Here is a 22,031-nt window from a genome sequence, read left to right on the forward strand (position 1 = left end):
AGAGAGAGAGAGAGAGAGAGAGAGAGGGGGAAGAGAAGAGGAGACTCATGGACATAGCAGGGGACTGGAAAGCTCTGCTGCTGTTATTTTGTCCGAACTAAGTGGTTGAAAATAAAATAGACGAAATTCTCCTTTAAAACCCGAGGTAATATAGGCGTGGGCGGGGTTAACCCCGGCGGTGTGGTGGTGGTGGGCGGGGTTATAACCAACCCGGCATCACCGGGTTGAAAGGTCAAAGTGTGTATTTGGTGTGTGTGTGTACTGTGTGTCTATTGTGTGTGTGTGAGCAGCACAGCAGCAGGAGAGTGGAGCCCGACCAGAGCAGCCGAGTTTCTCTTCCCTCTTCACTCTCCCTACCCGAACCCTCACCCTCTCCACCCCGGCTACCCTCCTCTACCCTCCCCCTGGGACTAAGTCCGGCCCTGGTAAGAACCGATCCGTGGGTTTTAAAGGGCCGATCAGGGCCGGTTTGAACGGTTTTTGTTAAAGGACCAACAGTGGAGTGAAGGACGGGGAGGGGGGGGCGGGGGGTATGGCTCTGAACATGGTGGTGGGACGAGTAGGCCGCAGGTCTAAGGAATGGAGCAGTGTTGCCATGTCCTTTTGTTTTAAGCGACTGTGGGCTTGTTTTTTTTTTGTTTTTTTCTGTTGCTTGTACATTATTGGTGGGTTGCGGTTTTTTGGGGGCTTGTTTTCTAAAGTGTAGTGTTGCTTATTTGTTGCTTTACTTACACATATTTTGATTGTTATTGCTCATTTGGGCTTACTTTAAAATACTTCAATCATTATTGCTTATTTGTGCTGTACTTTGAAATATCTTTATTATTGCTTATTTTGGCTTTACTTCTAAATATTTTTAATTATTATTGCTTATTTGGGCTTATTTTCAAATATTTTGATTATTGCTTATTTTGGCTTTACTTTCAAATATTTTCATTATTATTGCTTATTTTCAAATATGTTTTTATTATTATTGCTTATTTGGGCTTACTTCTAAATAGATTAATTATTATTGCTATCTTGGCTTACTAATAAATATTTTAATTATTATTGCTTATTTGGGCTTACTTCCAAATATTGTAATTATTATTCCTTATTTGGGCTTACTTCTAAATATTGTAATTATTTAAACTAGTGTATTTGTCCCTATAACCCCCATCTGAAAATATTTTGTGCCAGGGGAGCCCCCCTGTACCAGATTTGTGTTGTTAATTCTTTTTTTTTTAATCTACCAAATATTCCACAATTTATTTAAACAAATTATAATTTTTCATTAAATAGCAAATGGACAAGCTCGATGTATACAGTATTCTTTGGGGCTTGTTTTCATAGACCTGGTCGCTTATTTCTCTCTCAAAATCTGGCAACAGTGGGAATGGAGCCCGACTAGTTCCTGGAGGGAATGCTAAGCTAAGCTAGCCCCTCACCACAATGCTAACATGGAATAATAATAATAATAACAATAATAATAAACGAATGTTAATGTTGGCTTCCAGCCTGTATTGCCTTCCAAAGATGTGTTTTATATATGTTTATAGATGTCTTAAGAATACGCGTAGCACTTGTTTGTGGGGTCAGTTGGTGAAGTACTGTGTTTTTAAAAACAGGGATTTTTTCCAACTTGTGCTAACTTAATGCTAAGCTAAATGCTAAGCTAACGTTGGGATGCTACGCTCCACGCTAACGTTCTAAACTGACTGGTGGCGACGGTAGCTCGTTAGCTTTAGCTCGCTGCTATTAGCAGCTACATTTTGTATTTATTTATCGAATGTAGTGTGTGTGTGTTGGTAGTCATGTTTGTTTTTATAATGGCTCCCAACAGTATTATTTTTTTAATAAATATTTGTATTCATATTTTCCAAGTTGTTTTTATATAACATACAATACAAGCACACAGACAGTACAGACAGTATATACAGACCAAAACAAACATAAGACAAAACCCCATTATAACCAAAACAACAATAATGGCCTCCAAGACGTTTGAGTCTCTCTTTCTGTCTTGTTGGGTGGTGGTTTTAGGAGGAACTAACCAAGTATAGGACATAAATAACACAGTTCATCATCGTTCATCATGAGAGACAAGTGGATCATTGTGCTAAAATGCAGAGCTGGGATCTGACGTGATCAGTGCTGTTTTTGTGTGTGTGTGTGTGTGTGTGTGTGTGTGTGTGTGTGTGTGTCAATGACCCCAACTTTTATTATATGTATTCTTTTAACCCAAGACCTGAGGCCGATAAAAATAAATCTAAATCCTAACGCTTTGAAAAATCTGTATCTATTCAAAGATTTGCACACACTTTCACGATTTTTCAAAAAATAGCAGATCTACAAGTACTCGGTGCCGCGCTATGAGCTTGTAGATTTGCTATTTTTGAATAGCCTAAAGAAATCTAAAAGTGACACAGATTTTTTTCACAGATTCTCTGGGACCCCATTATATACACCAGTAGTTCTCGAACCTTTTCATGTCTAGGACCCCCAAAATGATATGGATTTGGCTGCGGACACCGCCATCTCTTTTGTGTCAGGGATTTTTCAAAAATAGCAGATCTACAAGCTCATAGCGCAGCACTCGGTGTGCGCTATGAGCTTGTATATCTGCTATTTTGAATAGCCACCAGTATGAAATATGGTTAAAGTGGTTAAAATGATTGTGATGCTAACATATTATGCTGTGGACCCCCTACCCCCCCAAGGACCTCTGGCGGTCCCCTCACCCCACTTTGAAAACTTTAAATTAACTCTTGACAGCTTACAAATTGGAACCAAATGGACCTGTTATGGTCCATTTGTAAGATCTCTGAGTTAGTTTGGTTTCTTAAAAAAAAAAGCCCTAAATTGGACACAACCTGCAGAAACTCTGTCCTAAATGAGCCGTTTTGCATTTGACCGGGAACCCCCTGGAACCACGGACCCCCATTTGATAAGATTTAGTTCCTGTTACCCTAATTCAAACATATTGTTGTAGTTGGATTCATATGATTTAATTGCTAGTACAACCCTCTGGATCACGCTAGTACAACCCTCTGATCAAAATAGCCATTATTTATGTTCACTAAATGTATTTTCTTGTGGTTAAGTTGAATTATGAATAATTTCACTCTCGACCCTCTACGGGTCCCTGGGCCCTACGTTGAGAAACAATGTCCTAGAAAGTCAACAATTGGATATTTTCTGGCCTGGCTGCAGTGTGCACAACGGTTCCCGATATTGACGTTTTGCCTAAATAAACAGCTCATGAAAGAAATAAAGTAGTGTAGATGTAACACAAACTGGTCCCTTTGTGCAATTCTTACTGTAAAAAATTAAAGATTGCGCTGCTGGTTAACACTGCCGCCCAAACTCGGATCAAAGTAGGAGGACCCAGAAATCCATGGAGGGGAAAAAAACTATTTTATTTGTTGACTTGCACAGATGACTCAATGGCTACAAGGCAAAAACAAACATCCACGAATCAATGGAACAAAAATAAACCTTGGGCACGCACTCGGTCCATCTCGGAAATCTAAATACTCGATTCATCAATGAGAGAAAGATGAAGCAGAACTATAACAAAAATCTAACGCAGAACTTTAAATAATGCATCAATGGGAGAAAAACACAACAAAATCAAACGCATAACTTTTAAATAATGCATCAAAGTGGAGTCAACAGGAGGAAAAACACAAATTAGGAGCTGCTACATACAGGCACCAAACAAATGGAGAAAACAACATCGGTTATTTTATCAATTACCATTTCTTATTGATTGTTTTGATTCGGGGAAGCATCGGTGTCATTTTTAGACTTCTTTGGCTATTAAAAAATAGCATATATACAAGCTCATAGCGCGGCACCGAGTGAGATGGGGGTCGGCGGCCAAATGCATATAATTTTGAGGGTCCTTGACATGAAAATGTTGGAGCACCACTGATATAGAAACGTACGTTTTTCAGGAAACTGTTGGGATTTAGAAGACATGTGCAGTATCGGTTTCAGGTCTGTATGGGTCAACTGTCCTTACTTCTCTTCCAGATCGTATTCCTGTGACCAAAGATTCTCCGTCTTGGCCTGTGTAGTCTCGTTTGGAACCTGCAGCAGCTATGGACACTGGCGTGGTTGAAGGAGGACTTAATGTCACCTTGACCATCAGACTACTCATGCATGGGAAGGTGAGCGTGTCTAAATGACCGTGCTTCGCAAACGTTTTAATTCCCAAGAGACAGTTATGGGGGGGGGGGGGGGGGGTCATAACCAGTGTGTTCAAAATGTTACTTGAATACTTAAAGTATCCAAAGTAAAATTACTAAAATGTTTGAAAATAGCAAATCTACAAGCTCACAACACGTTGTGATGCGACGCGTTGTGAGCTTGTAGATCAGCTATTTTCAAATAGCCTATGCATAACATATATAATCAGAATTACAGACCTGTAACGTTCCAGTTGGAACCCTGAGGGTCCCTGGACCCCACTTTGAGAACCTCTATAATATCAATAAAAAAAGGCTGCCTGCATATTTAAATCTGCACTGGTATCTGGACACATTTTCAATGACTTTTCTGGTTTATTTGGCATATTATGAACCACTTTTAACCTGGTGTCCCTATTTTGGGTATTATGTCGTTATAGGGCAAAGATCTATTTAAAACAAACGGCAGATCTACAAGCTCCCGTGTTGGGTAACCTTGTAGCTCAGGCTATTTTTGCAGGACACAGTCGTATGCTGAAGTAATAGGCAATAGGATTTCTTTGCGTTATCCTTTTTAGCCCAAGTGTTTTACTGTTACTTCCGTGCCAATGACACTGTTGACTAATAAAGTATCCAATCAATCAAGTGGTGAAAATGTTATTCCTACTTTGTAAAACAATGTCTTTTTCTTTTCTATCTGTAGGAGGTTGGGAGCATTATTGGCAAGGTAAGCCTTTGTTTTCACTTCCCAAGATAATCCTGAAATCCCTTTTGCACTGGCTGTGTGTTAATCTGTGTGTGTTTTGTGTTTGTGCGTCATCTGCAGAAAGGAGAATCTGTGAAGAAGATGAGAGAGGAGGTATGTTTTGGTTAAGATTATACTCACAATAGGCTCTATGCACAGCAGCCATATTATCACTTCCTTCACAGGTGTTACCAATGATTCTAATGAAGGCTCTGTTCCATTTAGTGTAGCACAGTGGTTTATTTGTACATTCTCAGAGTTACACACCTGTAAGGGGCCATTTGGAAGCCCATGAGGGTCCCTGGACCCCAACTGTAGATATGCACAATATCAGCACCCTGACTCTGTTTGACCAGAATGGAACAGAGCCTTCATTAGTATCATTGGTAACACCTGTGAATGTCTTCATAATATGGCTGTTGTGAATAGAGCCTATTTACAGTGTAGGCATTTAGCAGACGCTCTTTATCCAGAGCGACATACAATTAGCAAGGCGAACACATGCATCAGATGCATAGAGACAGCGTAGTGCCTCAGTAATCTATAGGATCACAGGTGAACCATGAACCCTAGCATCAGTCTAATAATACTACACGTTGGCCCCTTTTCCACAGGGGGTTGAACCGGTTCAGTTCTGCCCTCCCGGCGAATTTTGAACCGGTTCCGAGTGTAAGCATCTTCCATAAAACCCTAATTGTCTTGGGTACTCCATAAAAGCAAAGGTTAACCCATTCAAACCGGGAACACATCTGTGTAACCACTTTATCCATATTTTATACATTGGCTATTCAAAAAATAGCAAATATTTTCAAATATTTGAATATATATTTATAAGGGAACATTTTTGACTCAAATCTTTGCTTCTGGAACAAAATATTTTCAAATGGGGGTCGGTGGCTAAATGCATATAGGCCTAATTTTGGGGGTCCTTGCATGGAAAAGGTTTGAGCAGCACTGATATTGCAACAATAGTTTTTTCAGAAAACTGTTAGGATTTAGAAGACATATGTAGAATACTGTAGGTCTAAATGGGCTGAAGCCTCAATCTGTGGTTTCTTCAACCAGGGCTACCGGACTAACTTTTTTTCACCCCCGTCTCAGAACCGTCCCAAAATACAAATGTGTAATCCGTTCTGTTCTCCATCTCTTTCTGCTGTGAAAGTTAACCTCTTCAAATAGCGCATGTTTGCAACTAAGTCCTACCTGAAAAGGATGATAAGCAGCAGATTCAGCACTGCCTGCGGTAACTTTTAAGCCTCCTCTAAACATCATATTTATTTTCTGCTGTGTGTCTCCTGCTCAGCTGCTGCTGCGAGTTTGCGCACCGCTTCCGCAGACATTGATATGCGCAGTTGGCTAAAAAAAATGATCTGCGTCCCAGGGGAGATTAATTCGCGTCCCAAATACATATATTTATGTCCCCAGGACGTCGGGATTCCCTTAGTCTCGAGCCTTGTCTTCAAGTGTCTGTAGAACAGCTATAATATGGGTTTAGATAGAAGATGATACGAAAACATCTTAATTTTAGGGATGCACCGATTAATCGGTCATCATATCGCCATCGGCAGTATCGGCATTAAAATACAATCGGTGTCAAACCGATATCAGGTTTAGCAGATATTTTATTTTATGTTTATTTTTGAATGTGAAGCTGGAAAAAAGCCTTTTGTGCTGTTTTTTTCTTCTGGAAAAGCTTTCAAAAGTGTCAATAAGTTGGAAAAATGTTAACAAAAAAATACGGCTGAGCTGGGCCTAGCAACTTCATCAGCCATGAGAGGTTTTCTTTTTTGCTTTAATCCCTGCAAAATGTCTCTTTCTAGAAAGCTGTGTCGGTGACTCAGACCTCACGCGGTGATGAATGTTGAGCTGGCTTGTCTGATGGGTGCGTGTCTGTGTCATTTCCTCTTCATTTTGTTCAGAGCGGAGCCAGAATCAACATCTCTGAGGGGAACTGTCCAGAGCGGATCATCACCCTGGCAGGGCCCACCACCGCCATCTTTAAGGCCTTCTCCATGATCATTGAAAAACTGGAAGAGGTTGGAGCTGCTTCCTCAAATGTCTCAAAATGAGTGACCTTCTGATCCGTCCACACAAGTTAAATAATAGCTATTTGATCCTGTAGTGGGGGGGGGGGGGGGGGGTGTTAAGTCTCTTGCTCAGGGACAGCTGGATACATGGCCGGGAATCGAACCTGGGACCTGCACTTTCCCAGATGGCCTCAGTCTCTACCCTCAGTCTCTAGCTATGGCTGCCAGTGTTGATTTTGACAGCAAATTTTGTTTTAGTCAGTCTTTTGAATAAAATTCCATTTAGATTTAGTCACATTTTAGTCATCTGAATTCTTTTCGTTTTTGTCTAGTTTTAGTCGACTAAAAATACGATTTTAGTCGACTAAATGAGCAGTTTATGTTGTTTAGTTTATTTAGTCAAAACACATTTTAGTTACTAAAATGTGTTTTGGCGGTGCCTTGATGGCGTCGTATTGGCTGATTTTACACTTGGTTGCATTTCAGAGCGCAACACCAGCAGCACAACCAAACATAAAATGACTTGTCTTTTAGTTCTACTGGATCTCTTCTCCACTAGTCCCTCACTAACATTTTCATCCAGTTTTTATTTGTTGACGAAATTGTCAATATATTTAGTCTTATTTTTAGTCATCATAGTTTTTTATTTTTTTAATCTTGTTTTCGTCAGTGAAAAAAAGGTAGTTGACGAACATTTTTCGTCATAGTTTTAGTCTACGAAATCAACACCGATGGCCTCCGATAAGAGTTTCCCACCAAAGGCTATGTCATAAAGAAGGAATGGGTACTGGGTTTCTGCGGGTCCTTATAAGTCGTAAAGTCTCACAACGCATCACGTTGTGATTGATTTGAATACTTAGTCAGAAATGTCAACCCTAAACGGCACGTTATGCGTTTCCATTGTGGTCCTATGTATTCAATTCATCAACATAGCATAGAAAAATAACACGATAATACATGTCATCAACAAACGACACTATATGTACAAAGGAGAAAAAGGAAAAACGGTGGCAGTGAATTTACCTCCCCTTGTGGTCTCCTGATACATGTTTTTTCAGGCCAGTTTTAAAAGAGACCAGTGTTAAACATCCTCTAATGAATGGTGTCAGGGCATTCCACATTTTGGTGGCAGAGCAGTAGAACGAGAGTCTTCCCATGTTTGTTCTAAATTTGAGGTGGTACCAGATCATGGTTGATTCTATTTCTAGAATTTCTATGTTCTTTTGATGAAGAGATTTGGTGCACACGGGAAAAAGTACTCTAGTCTCTAGTCTAGAGGGTTTAAGTGGGTAATCATCAAAGTAAAAATGTCCTGACGTTGACGGCCTGTCTCCTCCTCTTGCTTGTAGGACATCAGCAGCTCCATGACCAACAGCACGGCCACCAGCAAACCGCCGGTCACCCTGCGCATCGTCGTGCCCGCTAGCCAGTGTGGCTCGCTCATCGGCAAGGGCGGCTGCAAGATCAAAGAAATCCGAGAGGTTTGTCTCATGTTAATAAAACACTTTTATCATACTAAAACGAAAAACAAAAGATGACACAGCCTTTCAGGCTGTAGCTCCCACACTTCAGAATGCTCTTCCACAGGTCTTGAGTAGCCTGGTATCCAGCCTGCTTCGCTACGTTCGGCAGACTTTTTTTTCTCTCTTCGCTTCTCAGTCTGGAAAGCATCCTATTGACTCGTTTTGCAGAACTACACTGGAACTACATATGTTACGTTAGGCAACGTCGTTGCTGATTGGATGTTGTTCAAACGAATGACGAATCACAACGATTTTTGTCCCGCCCCGCACCACAGACCAATCGGAAGCCACGGTTCGATTCTAGCCGTATGCCATGTCCCGCCTCCTTGGAGATAGGAGGCTTTCCAGACTGAGAAGCGAAGAGAGAAAAAAAAGTCCGCCGAACGTAGCGAAGCAGGCTGGATCCCAGGCTAGGTCTTGAGAGCTGCAGCCTTAAAACGCTACTATTTGAACAAGCATTTGCGGATTTTACATGGTTTTATTTCAAATGCTTGTGTTATCTGCTGTCCTGCTTGAGATGAATTGAACAGGCTTTTTCTTTTTTTTAACTGCTTTAATACCTTGTTTTGTTTCTGTTTTTAATCTCATTGTATGTAAAACACTTTGTGAGAAGTGCAATATAAATAAAATGTGCTTTTATTCCAGTGGTTCTCAAAAACAATGTCATGTCAAGGAGCCCCAAATAGGCTCTATTCACAGCAGCCATATTATGAAGACATTCACAGGTGTTACCAATGATACTAATGAAGGCTCTGTTCCATTCTGGTCAAACAGAGTCAGGGTGCTGATATTGTGCATGTTGGCTCACTGGAAACGCTCCGTTACACCAGTGGGTCTACAGTTGGGGTCCAGGGACCCACATGGGCTTCCAAATGGCCCCTTACAGGTGTGTAACTCTGAGAGTGTACCACTCTGGTTCCATTTGTACACTCTCAGAGTTATGGGGGTCGTGGACTCGTGGAAACCACTGTGCTACACTAAATGGAACAGAGCCTTCATTAGTATCATTGGTAACACCTGTGAAGGAAGTGATAATATGGCTGCTGTGCATAGAGCCTATTGATATGCATTTATTTATACATGGACAGACCCCCATCTGAAAAGTTTGAGGTCCTCACTAGTATAATAATTCAAACTTGTGTGTGTGTCCAGTCGACAGGAGCTCAGGTACAGGTGGCAGGGGACATGCTGCCCAACTCTACAGAGCGTGCCATCACCATTGCAGGGACACCGCAGTCCATCATCGAGTGTGTCAAGCAGATCTGCGTCGTCATGCTCGAGGTAATGGCCGTTAAGCCACAGCCGTATCTCTCTGCTGTCGGGGCAGAGACCAACGCCGTCCAAAATATTATCTTTTCAGGAAATGGAAAAAGAGAACCATGTTTTTAAAACGACACGATACTGCCTCATCAAAGTTTGTATTGTGACTTTTTACATTGTCAGATACTTGCATGTGTCATCATATTCTCATCAGATTTTTGACCATTGAATGTGGAGATGGTTATGTCTAATCATTGATCAGAATGACTAAGTCAGACGGGAAAAAAAAAGCTTGTTATGAAGTTTGTTTATCTTTCGCTCTGCTCTGTGTGCCACGCAGGGGGTGAGGCCTTTGATGCTTTTCATTGGTTCAATATTTGTAAAACCCACAGACAGAGGTAAAGGGTGTTCAATAGCACTGATTTATTTAAGAAAATGTAAAAGTTCAAATATGGAGATGGGAGGTTTGCACCTGACAGTTGCAAACCTTGTATGTCCCAAAAATATTTTTGAAATGATAACAAAAAAAGGGAACGGGTTTGGACATGCAAGGCCTCCAACCGACAGCAACAATATTTAATTTTGACTGGTGCCTTCCTGTTATTTGACCCGTTCTGCGTTTCTTTCCTCTCTCCCCTATTCCTATCTCTTCCTGTTCACTGTAATGTTGAGAGATCGCACCAAAATATACATTTCACCCACTATTTTCCACCTGTAATGGTGCGATGTAACAATGAAGTTGGTTGTGATGGTATTTCTCCTTTTCTTTTTCCTATAGTCTCCACCCAAGGGAGTGACGATCCCGTACAGACCCAAACCCTCAGGATCTCCTGTCATCTTTGCAGGTGGTCAGGTAAACATCAGACGTCTCTGTCTTTGTAAAGAATATTTGTCGTCTTATAGCACTAGATATGACCAGTGGTGGAAAAAGTACTTGAATGTTTTACCCAAGTAAAAGTATCAATACTGCAATGTGGAAATTACTCTATTACAAGTAAAATTTAATAGAGTATAAGTACAAAAGTATTGATATCAAAACATACTTAAAGTACCAAAAGTAAAAGTACTAAAATGTTTGAAAATAGCAGATCTACAAGCTCACAACGCGTCGCTATGCGTTGCGAGCTTGTAGATGGGCTATTTGTCGGGGGTTTCTGCCCCCGATAGCAACGATGTGAAGTAAGCGTTAACCTTGCTTATGTTCAGTCACTCTGGATAAGAGCTAAATGCCTACATTGTAACTAAACTGTCATGGCTGTGACATGATGCCTAATCCCATCCTGTTGGTGTCCTTGCAGGCCTGTGCTGTCCCAAGGGCAGCACGCCATTCATTCCACAGCCCACAACACTTTTACAGCAGACCTGCACTCATAATGAGGGCATATCTATCATTAGACACCAAGAACATTTTAAAGAAAATTATTGTGTATTATGTCAAAAGTCAAATTTGAATTACTTCCTGTAAACGCAAATGTACTGCTGTGATGCTCTGAACACACTATGAACACTCCTCCCGTTTCTGTCAAAAAAAAAGAGAGAAAGACATGCCATCTGCGTGGAGTAGGTGGCCACCTTTTAGGAGACCGGAAGCAGGTTGGAATCTCATTATTTGTGAACGTGAACACAGCTTCTGAACCATTCTTTAGTTTAGCCCCATGGTCACTGAACTAAATATTGGACCCGATCGTCACAAGCCACAGAATCTTCCCAAGATTTTCATACTAAAATGGCTTTATTTTCAGTCGGACGAATCAGGAGAAAATCAACTTTATTATCGACCTTTCTCTGTCCCAGTAACACACTCTCGCGGGATCTAGCAGCAGTATAAACGTAGGACGCTCGCGAGATCGCCACACCCCTGTTTCGGAGCTAAACTTCGGATCATCACAGTCACACCCCCGTTAAGGAGCTAAACTTAGCAAAGACCGGGAACGCATCTGTGTCATTTTAGCTTTCTTTGGGCTATTCAAAAATAGCAGATATACAAGCTCATAGTGCGGCACCGAGTGCCGCGCTATGAGCTTGTAGATCTGCTATTTTTGAAAGATCTTGAACATTTGTGCAAATCTTAAAATATATATATTCAAAGTGAACATTTTAACTCAAATCTTTGATTCTGGGGATTCTACAAATGTCTTCTAAATCCTAACAGTCTTAAATGTCAAAGACCCCCAAAATGATATGCATTTGGCCACGGACCCCCATCTCAAAATATTTCTTTCCAAGGACCCCCCAGAAGCAAAGATTTGAGTAAAACATACACATATATTCAAAGATTTGTACTGTCATGGATTATTCTACAAATGATAAGCCATTTCCTGACGTCCTGAACAAACCCACCTAAAGTGCTGTTCTCTTGTTTGCTTGCAGGCCTATGCTGTCCAAGGGCAGCACGCCATTCCACAGCCAGATGTAAGTGAAGGGCCCTCTGTAAGTGATCCCCGATATTTACACAACTCGCTCCTGGGTAGCCATGACAACACCTTCTCTGACTCCTCCCATGCCTGTGACCACCCCCACATTTCATCCTGATAGAAGACACAACGTTGTTTGCCTGTTTTTCAAAAACGAACTTATTTTATTTTTTATCTTTCAGGATAATGTCCATCTTTTCATTTCATATCTTCTAACATTATCACTATAATGGTTAATAATTTGAAGGGGAATATCATTTTAACCACTTAAACCCTATATATCGTCTCTGTCGGGTGGAAACCTCATATGTTCAAAACTATTACTTTCCAGCATTCAAAAAGTAAAAAAAATTGCAAAAGCAGCAGATCTACAAGCTCAAAACGCATCACTTTGCACTGCGCTTCGCACTGCGCTTCGAGCTTATAGATCTGCTATTGTGTGATACTGTAGTATTATCAAGTAGGGAGTTAATTTACGAAAACATAACATGGAGAAGAGAGGTTTCTGCCCAACAGCAATGATATACTTAAAGGAGTAGTTCACCCAAAAAATTACTTATTTTCTATCGATTACACACCCCATGAAGCCTTGAATTCATGGAGATTTTTTAGTTTTTGTCACATTCCTGAGCCAATAATTTGAGCAGCTGTCTCTCCGGTAGGAGACTCAAAGATTCGCCTTGAGTCTCCTACAGGAGACATAAGCATCTTTCCGCTGGGCATCAAATTATTGGGAATGCGACAAAAACAAAACAAATTGCATAAGTTTTTGGGGTGAACTACTTCTTTCACTTACCGGGGTCCCCCAGGGGTCTATTCTTGGTCCCCCTCACTTTTCTCCCCTCTACTACACCAAACCTCTTTGCTGAAAATAGCCAATCTACAAGCTCACAACTCACCGCAAGCTTGTGGATTTGCTGTTTTCGCCACCCCGTAATAGGGACGCTAGGGTTCATGTGGTTAATGGAATGTGTACCTGTGGCCGAACACTGTTTTGTGTTTAAAAGTTGTGTCACCGCACCAATAAATAATGTGGTGCTCTTCATTAACCCATTAAGACCGGGAACAACCAATTTGAATTGCCAAATAAATCTAAAATGACACAGATGTGTTCCAGGTCTTAATGGGTTAAGTGGGTTGCTGAAGAATGAAAACATTTTTTTTTGTTCTTTGTGTCCATTATTGTAAGCCTGTTTTTATTTAATTTTATTATTCTACCGCTGTTTGGGAGCACAGAGAACAGAAACCCAAGGAGGAGGAGGTGTATCACAATTCTTCCAAATCCATCATTTTGATTTAGATTGATTATTTGTCATGGTCAAGATTTGATTTAAAACGTTTTAATCACACTGTCAAAAAGAAAAAGAGAGGGGAAAAGGATTGGCAATTCAAATCCTGGTTGCAGGAGGTGCTATTCAACCTTTTGATAGGGTTATATATTAGGTTTTCAAGGTTGATTTTTAAAATCACATTTTGATTGAATTCTTAATCCTTTTGATGGATGGATTCTTAAGGAGCACCAAAATGTGATCTTATGAACTATATATCAGACATTGTAACTCACTAATTTCCCTCTATTTTGTGTTGTTTTTGTTGCTTGTCTTATGTCGACAGCTCACCAAACTTCACCAGCTAGCCATGCAGCAGAGTCCCTTCCCCATCGCACCGAGCAACCAGGGCTTCCAGGGTACGTACCCCGACACCAAACTGTTCGTTTTGATGCCAGCCACTCACATGCATAAGCTTTGATTAAAAGTTCTCAGTCGCCACAACTTATTTCAGTCATTTGGATTCCTTGGAAGCGTGTCACTCAACGGAAATAACTAATATCCTAAAATAGGCAGTCTACAAGCATACAATGCATCTGCGACGTGTCGTAAGCTTGTAGATTGCCTGTTTTCGGTTATTAGTTGTTTTAAGATTAAAGAGGAGCATCTTGAACGTTGTCTCACCAAACAGAGATTAGGACTAACTTGGCCTAACAAAATGTCTCAGTCGTGAGATTTTATTTTGCTTTATTACACGGCTTGGGTCAATGCTTGATTCTGATTGGTCAATCGCTGAATTCAGCAGTGTGTTATTTCTGGATAATGACCGATGAGCTCAGTAACAGACCGCTGCCTAATCAAAGACTCAGAGCACCTGCTCATATCAACCTGCGCTGCTTGCGTCGATGCTGTATCCAACATGACAGCCGTGTAGACAAACACACCATGTCATTTACAGCTAAACGTTGCTCTCAAGAATGTTTTTTGAAAACATTTGAAGCGAGAATTAGACAAAGCAGTAACCAAAAAAGTATTCTATTTGATCAACACTTCCTTGTTTACTGAGGCGACCGTGATGCAACAACGGCAAGAATACCAAAACGCTCGTCTCAAAACACATAATCACCCTGTTGGGATTTACTTTTCAATAATGACCAGCTATCCCTTGCTTAATTCATGCATATGGCCTTTGACTTTGTGTTTCTTTGTGTCCCATTTAGAACACATTGTTAACACATCCAATGCCAAGGGCTAATCTCAGAATGTAGTCACCAGTGCCAAGGTTTTATTGTTGTTTTTTGTGTTTTTCACGTCGCCATAGGCCCCGTTAAAATCCTTTAGAATGCGCGATGGACTGTTTGTAAACAACGTGCACATGTCCCTGCGTTTACTAGTGCAGACCACGTGTCAAACGGAGCCGCCATGTTTGAGTTCTGACCGTTTATGTTAACATGGGAAATGCGAGGAGAAAAAACTACAAGGGCTAAACAGGGGTTTTAGTGTGCGCCTTAGAATCGAGGCCGACGGGGAAACAAAAAACGGGATCGCAAATATTTTCGACTTCCGGTGGTGTTGCACTAAAAATGGTCCGTGTAGAAAATTGAAAAGGAAAAAAAAAATCGAAAAAAAGGAAAAAGCACCCAGACCGTAGCACTACGGTCTCGGCGCTTAACAGTTGGATTTAGCGGACCGTAGGACTACGTTCTTGCCGGTTAATGTGTTAATGTTGTTTTTATTTTCCTCTCTGCAGCTGGAATGGATGCTTCTGCACAAACTGGCTCCCATGAGCTAACCATTCCAAATGATGTAAGTCTGAACCTTTTTGTATCTGTCTTTGTTTGCTTCTATCAAAGACTGTGGGAGAAACCAAGACTCTGAGTCTCAAACTTCTATTGATTTTCTGTATCTGCTCACGGACACCACTCTGGGATTAACCCATTCAATCCGGGAACGCATCTACAAATGTCTTCTAAATCGGTTTTCTGAAAACGTATGTTGCTATAATATCAGTGGTTCTCACACTTTTTCATGTCAAGGACCCCCAAAATTATATTTGGTCACGGACCCCCATCTCAAAATATTTTGTTCCAGAGACCCCCCAGAACCAAAGATTTGAGTTACAAATGTTCACTTTGAAAATTGTATAATAATTTAAGGACATATTCAAAGATTTGCACAAGTTTTTATGATTTTTCAAAAATGGTAGATCTTCAAGCTCATAGCGAGCTTATATATTAAAGTATAAAATAATGGCTATAGTTAAAATCTAAAATGACACGGAGGCGTTCACGGATTGAAGGGATTAAAAGGTTCACGAGGGGGCGGCAGTGACTCAGGGGTAGAGTGGCCGGTAGAGCGGGCGGATGGGAACCGCGAGGTTCCCAGTTCGATCCCGGGCTCCCCCAGAATAGGCTCTATGCACAGCAGCCATATTGGAAAGAAATTGGGCCTCTTCTTACTTCCTTCACAGGTGTTACCAATGATACTAATGAAGGCTCTGTTCCATTCTGGTCAGGGTGCTGATATCGTGCATGTTGGCTCACTAGAAACACTCCATTTTGGTTCCCAAATGGCCCCTTATGGTGGGTGTGTAACAAATGGAACCACTCTCAGAGTTATGGGGGTCCTTGAAAATAAGACACCCACTATGCCACACTAAATGGAACAGAGCCTTAATTAGTATTATTGGTAACACCTGTGAAGGAAGTAAGGAAGGGGCCCAATTCATTCCCAATATGGCTGCTGTGCATAGAGCCTATTCGTGTCAAAGTGTCCTTTGGCAAGACGCTGAACTTTGCTCCCGATGAGCAGGTTGGTAGTTTCCTCCGCCATCGGTGTATGAATGTGTGTGTGTGTGTGTGTGTGTGTGTGAGTGGGTGTGTGAGTGGGTGAATGTATCCATGTTGCAACACTCAGCCTATCATAGTGCCATGCTGTTGTGGATTGTGTCGTTGTTGTTTTTAACGTGGAGTATCCCCCCCCCCCCCCCCCCCCCCCCCCCTCCGGCGTGGCGTATTTTCCCGCCTCCAGCTGATTGGCTGCATCATCGGCCGTCAGGGCGCAAAGATCAACGAGATCCGTCAGATGTCGGGGGCTCAGATAAAGATCGCCAACCCTGTGGAAGGTTCCACTGACAGACAGGTCACCATCACTGGATCCCCCGCCAGCATCAGCCTGGCTGAGTACCTGATCAATGCCCGGTAAGAGAGATAGAGACACGACACACACACACACTGACATCATTATCTGCAATCATGCAGCTGACAGTGGCATGGATTAAAGTTCTCAGTCATCATGACTGATTTCACTCATTTGGATTCCGTAGAGCAGTGGTGGACAACTGGCCCGCCAGCGCGGACAAATTATTTTGTAAGTCATTTATTATTTAGCTGACAGCGATAGCTTTGAATTGATGAAATGAGGTATGATGAACAAATGGTTCATAATACTTCTCTCACGTTTAAAAAACAAACTAAAGCTGTGTTCCACAGGCCTTAAATGATACATAGTTTCTCTCCGTTCTAACAGACCTTGAACCATGTAAGAGTTCTGGTTCAAAAAGGAGTGACTCTGTCTCCAGATAAAATGTTCTTTTGAAACTTTTTCATGAACTAAATATCCTCTACGTGAAACATTCAAGGATGACGCCTGCACAAAAAGGATTACATAAGCATTTCTATGTGCGCCTGTAACACTTGATTTCACATACTTTTCTATTATTATTGTATAAAAGGTTGTTTGTTGCAAGTTCCAGGTCCTAAATTAGCCATTGATTGGTTCTGGCCCACCATCTAATGTCTTTGAAAAAGTTTGGCCCGAGGCCAATCTTACTTGCCAACCCCTGCCGTAGAGGTCTTCTATGGAATCATGTCATGCACCAAAAATAGGCGCTGCGAAGTGTTAGTTTAAGATTAAAGAGTATTTGAAGTTTTCAAACTAGCAATAGTATGCATAATGTTCAATGGTTAACGCTCTGGTGTCTGGCATTTTGTTTTGAAATATAAAATGGCTATCCTGTCAGAGCTGGTATGGCCGACTTCAGCATCATTCTGCAATTACTTCAACTCTCGACCAAAACGTCATAATTCTACATATTGTGCTAATTATTTATGAAACGCTAACAAAAATGTTTCTGTCGTGAACGATAGAACCGGAAATGAGGTCATCCAAACAATATATAGCCCTGTTCACTCCCACGTTATGAGATGTAGAAAAACACATCTAGCTCGGATTTCTTCTCCCAGACTGCGTTTTCTGGTGAAAACGAGCCATATTCAACTGCCGATAACAACAGAACGGACGATCACGCTTGCAATGTTTTTTGTCCCGGTGGAAAGCAGAGAGACTCCTCTCTCCACCGAGACATTGTTTGTTTACATCGGGGTTGAAAAAAAAAGAACGGTGGATCATCAAAAAGACTCAAAATAAGGTAAAACCGCTGGCTGTGGCGGATTAATTATTTAATTAATACCTGGCAGTCAATGTGTTAAAGGAGCACTTCTCCCATTTTCAACCTTGTATTTTCATAATAATTTGTCCTCACTAATTATCACTACAAGATGGCACCATTTCTGTCGACTCACTCTGTCTCATTGGTGGTGGGCTGTGGACAGTTTAGAAACCTTGGGTACCTAATGATACATGTGTTTTGTGGTGTTCTCTCCATATGTAGACAGTTCAGAAACCTCGGGTACCTAATACACAATGTGGACTGTACCTAATACATGGGTACCTAATACACAGTGGCTCCGGTACCTAATACACGTGTTTTGTGTTCTCTCTATATGTGGACAGTTAAGAAACCTGGCTGTCACTGTCATTACGAATTTAAGTTGACTATTCATTTTCACTCAAATAATTGCGATTAATGATTTAATTGTGTGTTTGGCATTGAACATTGGAACATATGAAGCCTTTTAGGCTTCGTAGCAGAAATAGCTGATCTACAAGCTTACAACGCGTCACAAAGTGACGCGTTGTAAGCTTGTGGATCTACTATTTCTGCTTTTTTTTATATTTGAAAAGGTGTGAACATTTTTCAACATGTAAAACGATTATGATGATGATGCAAAAATGATGTAATAATTGTGACAGGCCTAAATACACGTTGTGTTTTGTGTTCTCTCCATCCAGACTGTCTTCTGAGGCCACTGGTTTGGCAGCCAACTGACCAGCACCCCTCCTCCTCCTCCCATCAGCACCTAACGTAACCCCCTCCCCAGACTTTTTACCGAGAGGTCCCTTATACTGAAATTAATGCAAAAACCAAGTATTCTCAACTTAAACCGTTTTCCCTCCTCCTCTCCTTGGTTCCTTGGTTAAAAAACGCCTACTCCGCTGTAATAATGACATCACCAGTGTATTGGTATTTTATTTATTTATTATGTTTTGAAAATTCCCTTTTGCATATAGTTTTTAAAAAGATCTTTCCTTCCTTCGGTTGTAATTTTTTTTCCTCCTCTCTCTTATGTTGCTGTATGTCTTGTAATGACCTTATATTGCTACATAGCTGAAGTTTTTTGGAAAAATCTGAAACGGCATAAATACTGTTTTTTTTATGTCAGATTTTTCTTAGAAAATGTATAAAATGAAGAAAAAAAAATAAGACCCAATAATAACATTATAGACGGACTGTTCCTACCTACCTACCTACCCTTCATTTAAATGTTTGTATTTATTTTTTATTTAAATACACCCCGCTCCCTTGTGTTTATAGAATTCATTGACTTTTCTTTTTTTTTTCTTTCTTTCTTTTTTTTGCCATTCTCTATCTAAAGATGAACTTCCTGAATGAGGCATTGTGGGTTATGTAATGCACCTGGGCGCGAATGATGTACACTTGAAGATGTATTGAGGAAGAAGAATGATAATTAGAAAAAAAACGTTTAGTCAGAAAGTTGACCACTCGAACCCTAGCGTCCCTATTCTGGTGGGCAAACATTCGCTCGAAAATAGCTGATCTACAAGCTCACGACGCCCATGGCGCCGTGAGCTTGTAGATCGGCTATTTTCAGCAAAGTAGATTTAGTGTAGAGGGCGAGAACATTTTTAGGGGGGGACTAATTATTAAATATAGACCCCTGGAGCGGTGAGTGCGGTCAAAATTAAGTATAATAGGGTTCAAGTGGTTAATTTTTAACCTCTCCTTGTTTTTTGAAGTTGGAGTATTTTAAGCTCTCCTCTAATTTGCTGTATAATTTCTTTTATTGTCATTCCTGTGTTTCCATCCGTTTTTTCTTTCTTTTTTTTCTCAATCAGGACTTTTGAGCGTTTGTTGTGTTTTTGGATTCTGATAGGGTGGGGCTGGGGGGAGGGGCGGGGCTTGGTCACCTGACCTGGAGAGGGTCCGACTGAGCGAGGGGCATACTTGCGTTTTCTCTTGAAATTACTAAGATTAATAATGATGATGATGATAACATTGAGATGTTTGTTTTAAATAGAGAATATTTTTTTTAACTGCAGGGCTGGGGGATTGCTGCGACGGGGGCAAAAACTTAAAAAAAAAAGACATTTATTTGTCTTGATATTATTCTAAGTCTATCATGCTGAGGTTACTAAGATTTAACTAGACGGAGAGTTATAGAAAATAATAACACTAGTTTTTCCTGCTATCCTTTTTGCCTGGGGTCAGAATTTTATTTTTTATTATTCTTTGCAGGATGAAGAAGAAACTCACGTTTTTTGTGCACGTTTTCAAAAACTATTGTAGATTTGGGTGCAATTGAATTATTGAAGAAACTTAAATACATAAATAAAAAGATGTGAAATGCTGAAACTAAATCCCTGATTGAACCGTGTGCGTTTTAATTTCTACCTGTGCATGATGTTGGATTAAACCAGTGGTTCTCTAATTATTTTCATGTGAAGGACCCACAAAATAATGTATTTGGCCACGGACCCCATCTCAAAATATTTTGTTCCAGGGACCCCCCCCAGAAGCAAAGATTGAGTTACAAATGTTGGCTTTAAAAAGAAATATATATATATTCAAAGATACTACTACTTTGTACTATTAAAACATCCAGGGACAACGCTCCACACGTCCCAGACTCTTCTCTCTTCGATGATGACCATCCAGACATACCTTTATCATTTGTTCTCATGTGTTTGTTACAGTGTTGTAAAGTAACTTAAGTACATGTACTCGAGTACTGTACTTAAGTAAAATATTTTGGTATTTTTACTTTACCAGAGTATTTCCAAATGTCAGTACTTTTACTTCTGCTCCACTACATCCTAGAGGCAAATATTGTATACTCCTGTACAATTATTTGAAAACTGTAGTTACTTTTGTAGAACATTAACCACTTCAGCCCCATTTAAACTTTGGCTTTAAAATGGCTTTAAACTTCGGCTTTAAACTTAGCAGATCTACAAGATTTTGCTATTTTCAAGATTTTTAATAAATGTTATACATATGAATATGATACCTTGTGAAACGTGACATTTTGCATAATGAGTACTTTCTACTTTTGGTACTTTAAGTATATTTTGATGCCAATACTTTTGTACTTTTACTCAACTAAATTTTGATAACCTGGACTTTTACTTGTAACAGAGTATTTCTACACTGCAGCATTGATACTTTTACTTAAGTAAAACATTTGAGTACTTTTTCCACCACCTGTTTGTTACTTATGCTTGTTTATTCAATCTGACTCCGGACCCCACTTTGAGAACCAAATGATCCATAAGCTCACAACATGTCACACAGTCACACATTGTGAGCTTCTTGTGAGCTGGTAGATCTGTTTCCACTCCTTTTCCGCTGTTTCATACATCGCACTGTGGGATTTAACAGCTTAACAATGTTACAAAGTTCAGTCGTGATATTCTTAATCCCTGAGATTACGTGCTTCTTGTTGTTTTTGTTTTTTTAGCAAGTGATCAAATACTTAAAGGTAGGCAAAGTGATTTTCTTTGGTTAAAATAAGTGTTAAATAGCTTTATATTGTGATAGTACTCATTGCTATAGAGTGTTTGTTCAGTAACAGGAGTCTCCCTGTCTCTCCAGCTCTTTATTAAACAGAAAATGCATTTTTAGGTTGGGGTACCAATTTTATCCTATCAGGATAGAGAGCTCAGACAGGACGCAGATTAAACAAGAGAAATTGGAAGTGATACAAAGAAATGAGCAGACAAAACTGGAACTGGAACACTATAAAAATGAAGCTGATAAATGGTTGCTCTCTCTTGATTGGCTGAAATTGTGTCACCTACCTGAAAATGTATTTTTACATTAAAGGGCTGGAGAGACGGGGAGACCCCTGTTACTGAACAAACACACTATAGCAAGCAATGATTGCTATCACAATATAGAACTTTAACCTTTTAACAAACATTTTGTTTTAACCAAAAATATCACTTACCCTACCTTTAAACTTAAAGGACAACTTTGTTTTTTTTTACAACCAAGGTTTATATTTTAGCTTGTAATTAAAGTAAATAAAAGATGAGTGTTATTTTTTTTTAATTTTCTGTTTTCTATATATTTAGCAATTTTCACGATCTTTTTTACAGTGGGCGGGGCATTCTGTCCGGTGGCTAAATATGCCTTTTTTACACAATAAAAAAGGTCCTGTGGTCTTTGATGGCCAGATATCAGTTATTGTGGGCTAGAAG

The 22,031-nt window shown here is 40.3% G+C and overlaps 1 protein-coding gene across 3 annotated transcripts; it reads left to right on the forward strand.

The window, feature by feature from the left end:
• Positions 1-254: 254 nt before the first annotated feature.
• Positions 255-20,189, forward strand: pcbp2 (poly(rC) binding protein 2; the record flags this gene model as incomplete). Of its 3 annotated transcripts, none has more annotated exons than XM_084068000.1 (13): positions 257-425; positions 4,018-4,154; positions 4,876-4,899; positions 4,999-5,031; positions 6,837-6,953; positions 8,294-8,425; positions 9,620-9,748; positions 10,506-10,580; positions 12,098-12,157; positions 13,756-13,828; positions 15,160-15,215; positions 16,440-16,609; positions 18,543-20,189. In XM_084068000.1, the coding sequence occupies exons 2-13, from the start codon at positions 4,086-4,088 to the stop codon at positions 18,577-18,579; spliced, it is 975 nt and encodes a 324-aa protein (XP_083924126.1). In that variant the 5' UTR covers positions 257-425; positions 4,018-4,085. The 3 variants fall into 3 exon arrangements, with proteins under 3 accessions (XP_083924128.1, XP_083924126.1, XP_083924127.1); XM_084068001.1 differs by having other exon boundaries at positions 12,098-12,139; XM_084068002.1 differs by lacking the exon at positions 18,543-20,189 and having other exon boundaries at positions 255-425; positions 16,440-16,613.
• Between the last annotated feature and the right edge of the window lie 1,842 nt (positions 20,190-22,031).

Source organism: Gymnoscopelus microlampas (assembly GCF_963454915.1).
Source record: "Gymnoscopelus microlampas genome assembly, chromosome: 10".
Taxonomy (NCBI): domain Eukaryota; kingdom Metazoa; phylum Chordata; class Actinopteri; order Myctophiformes; family Myctophidae; genus Gymnoscopelus; species Gymnoscopelus microlampas.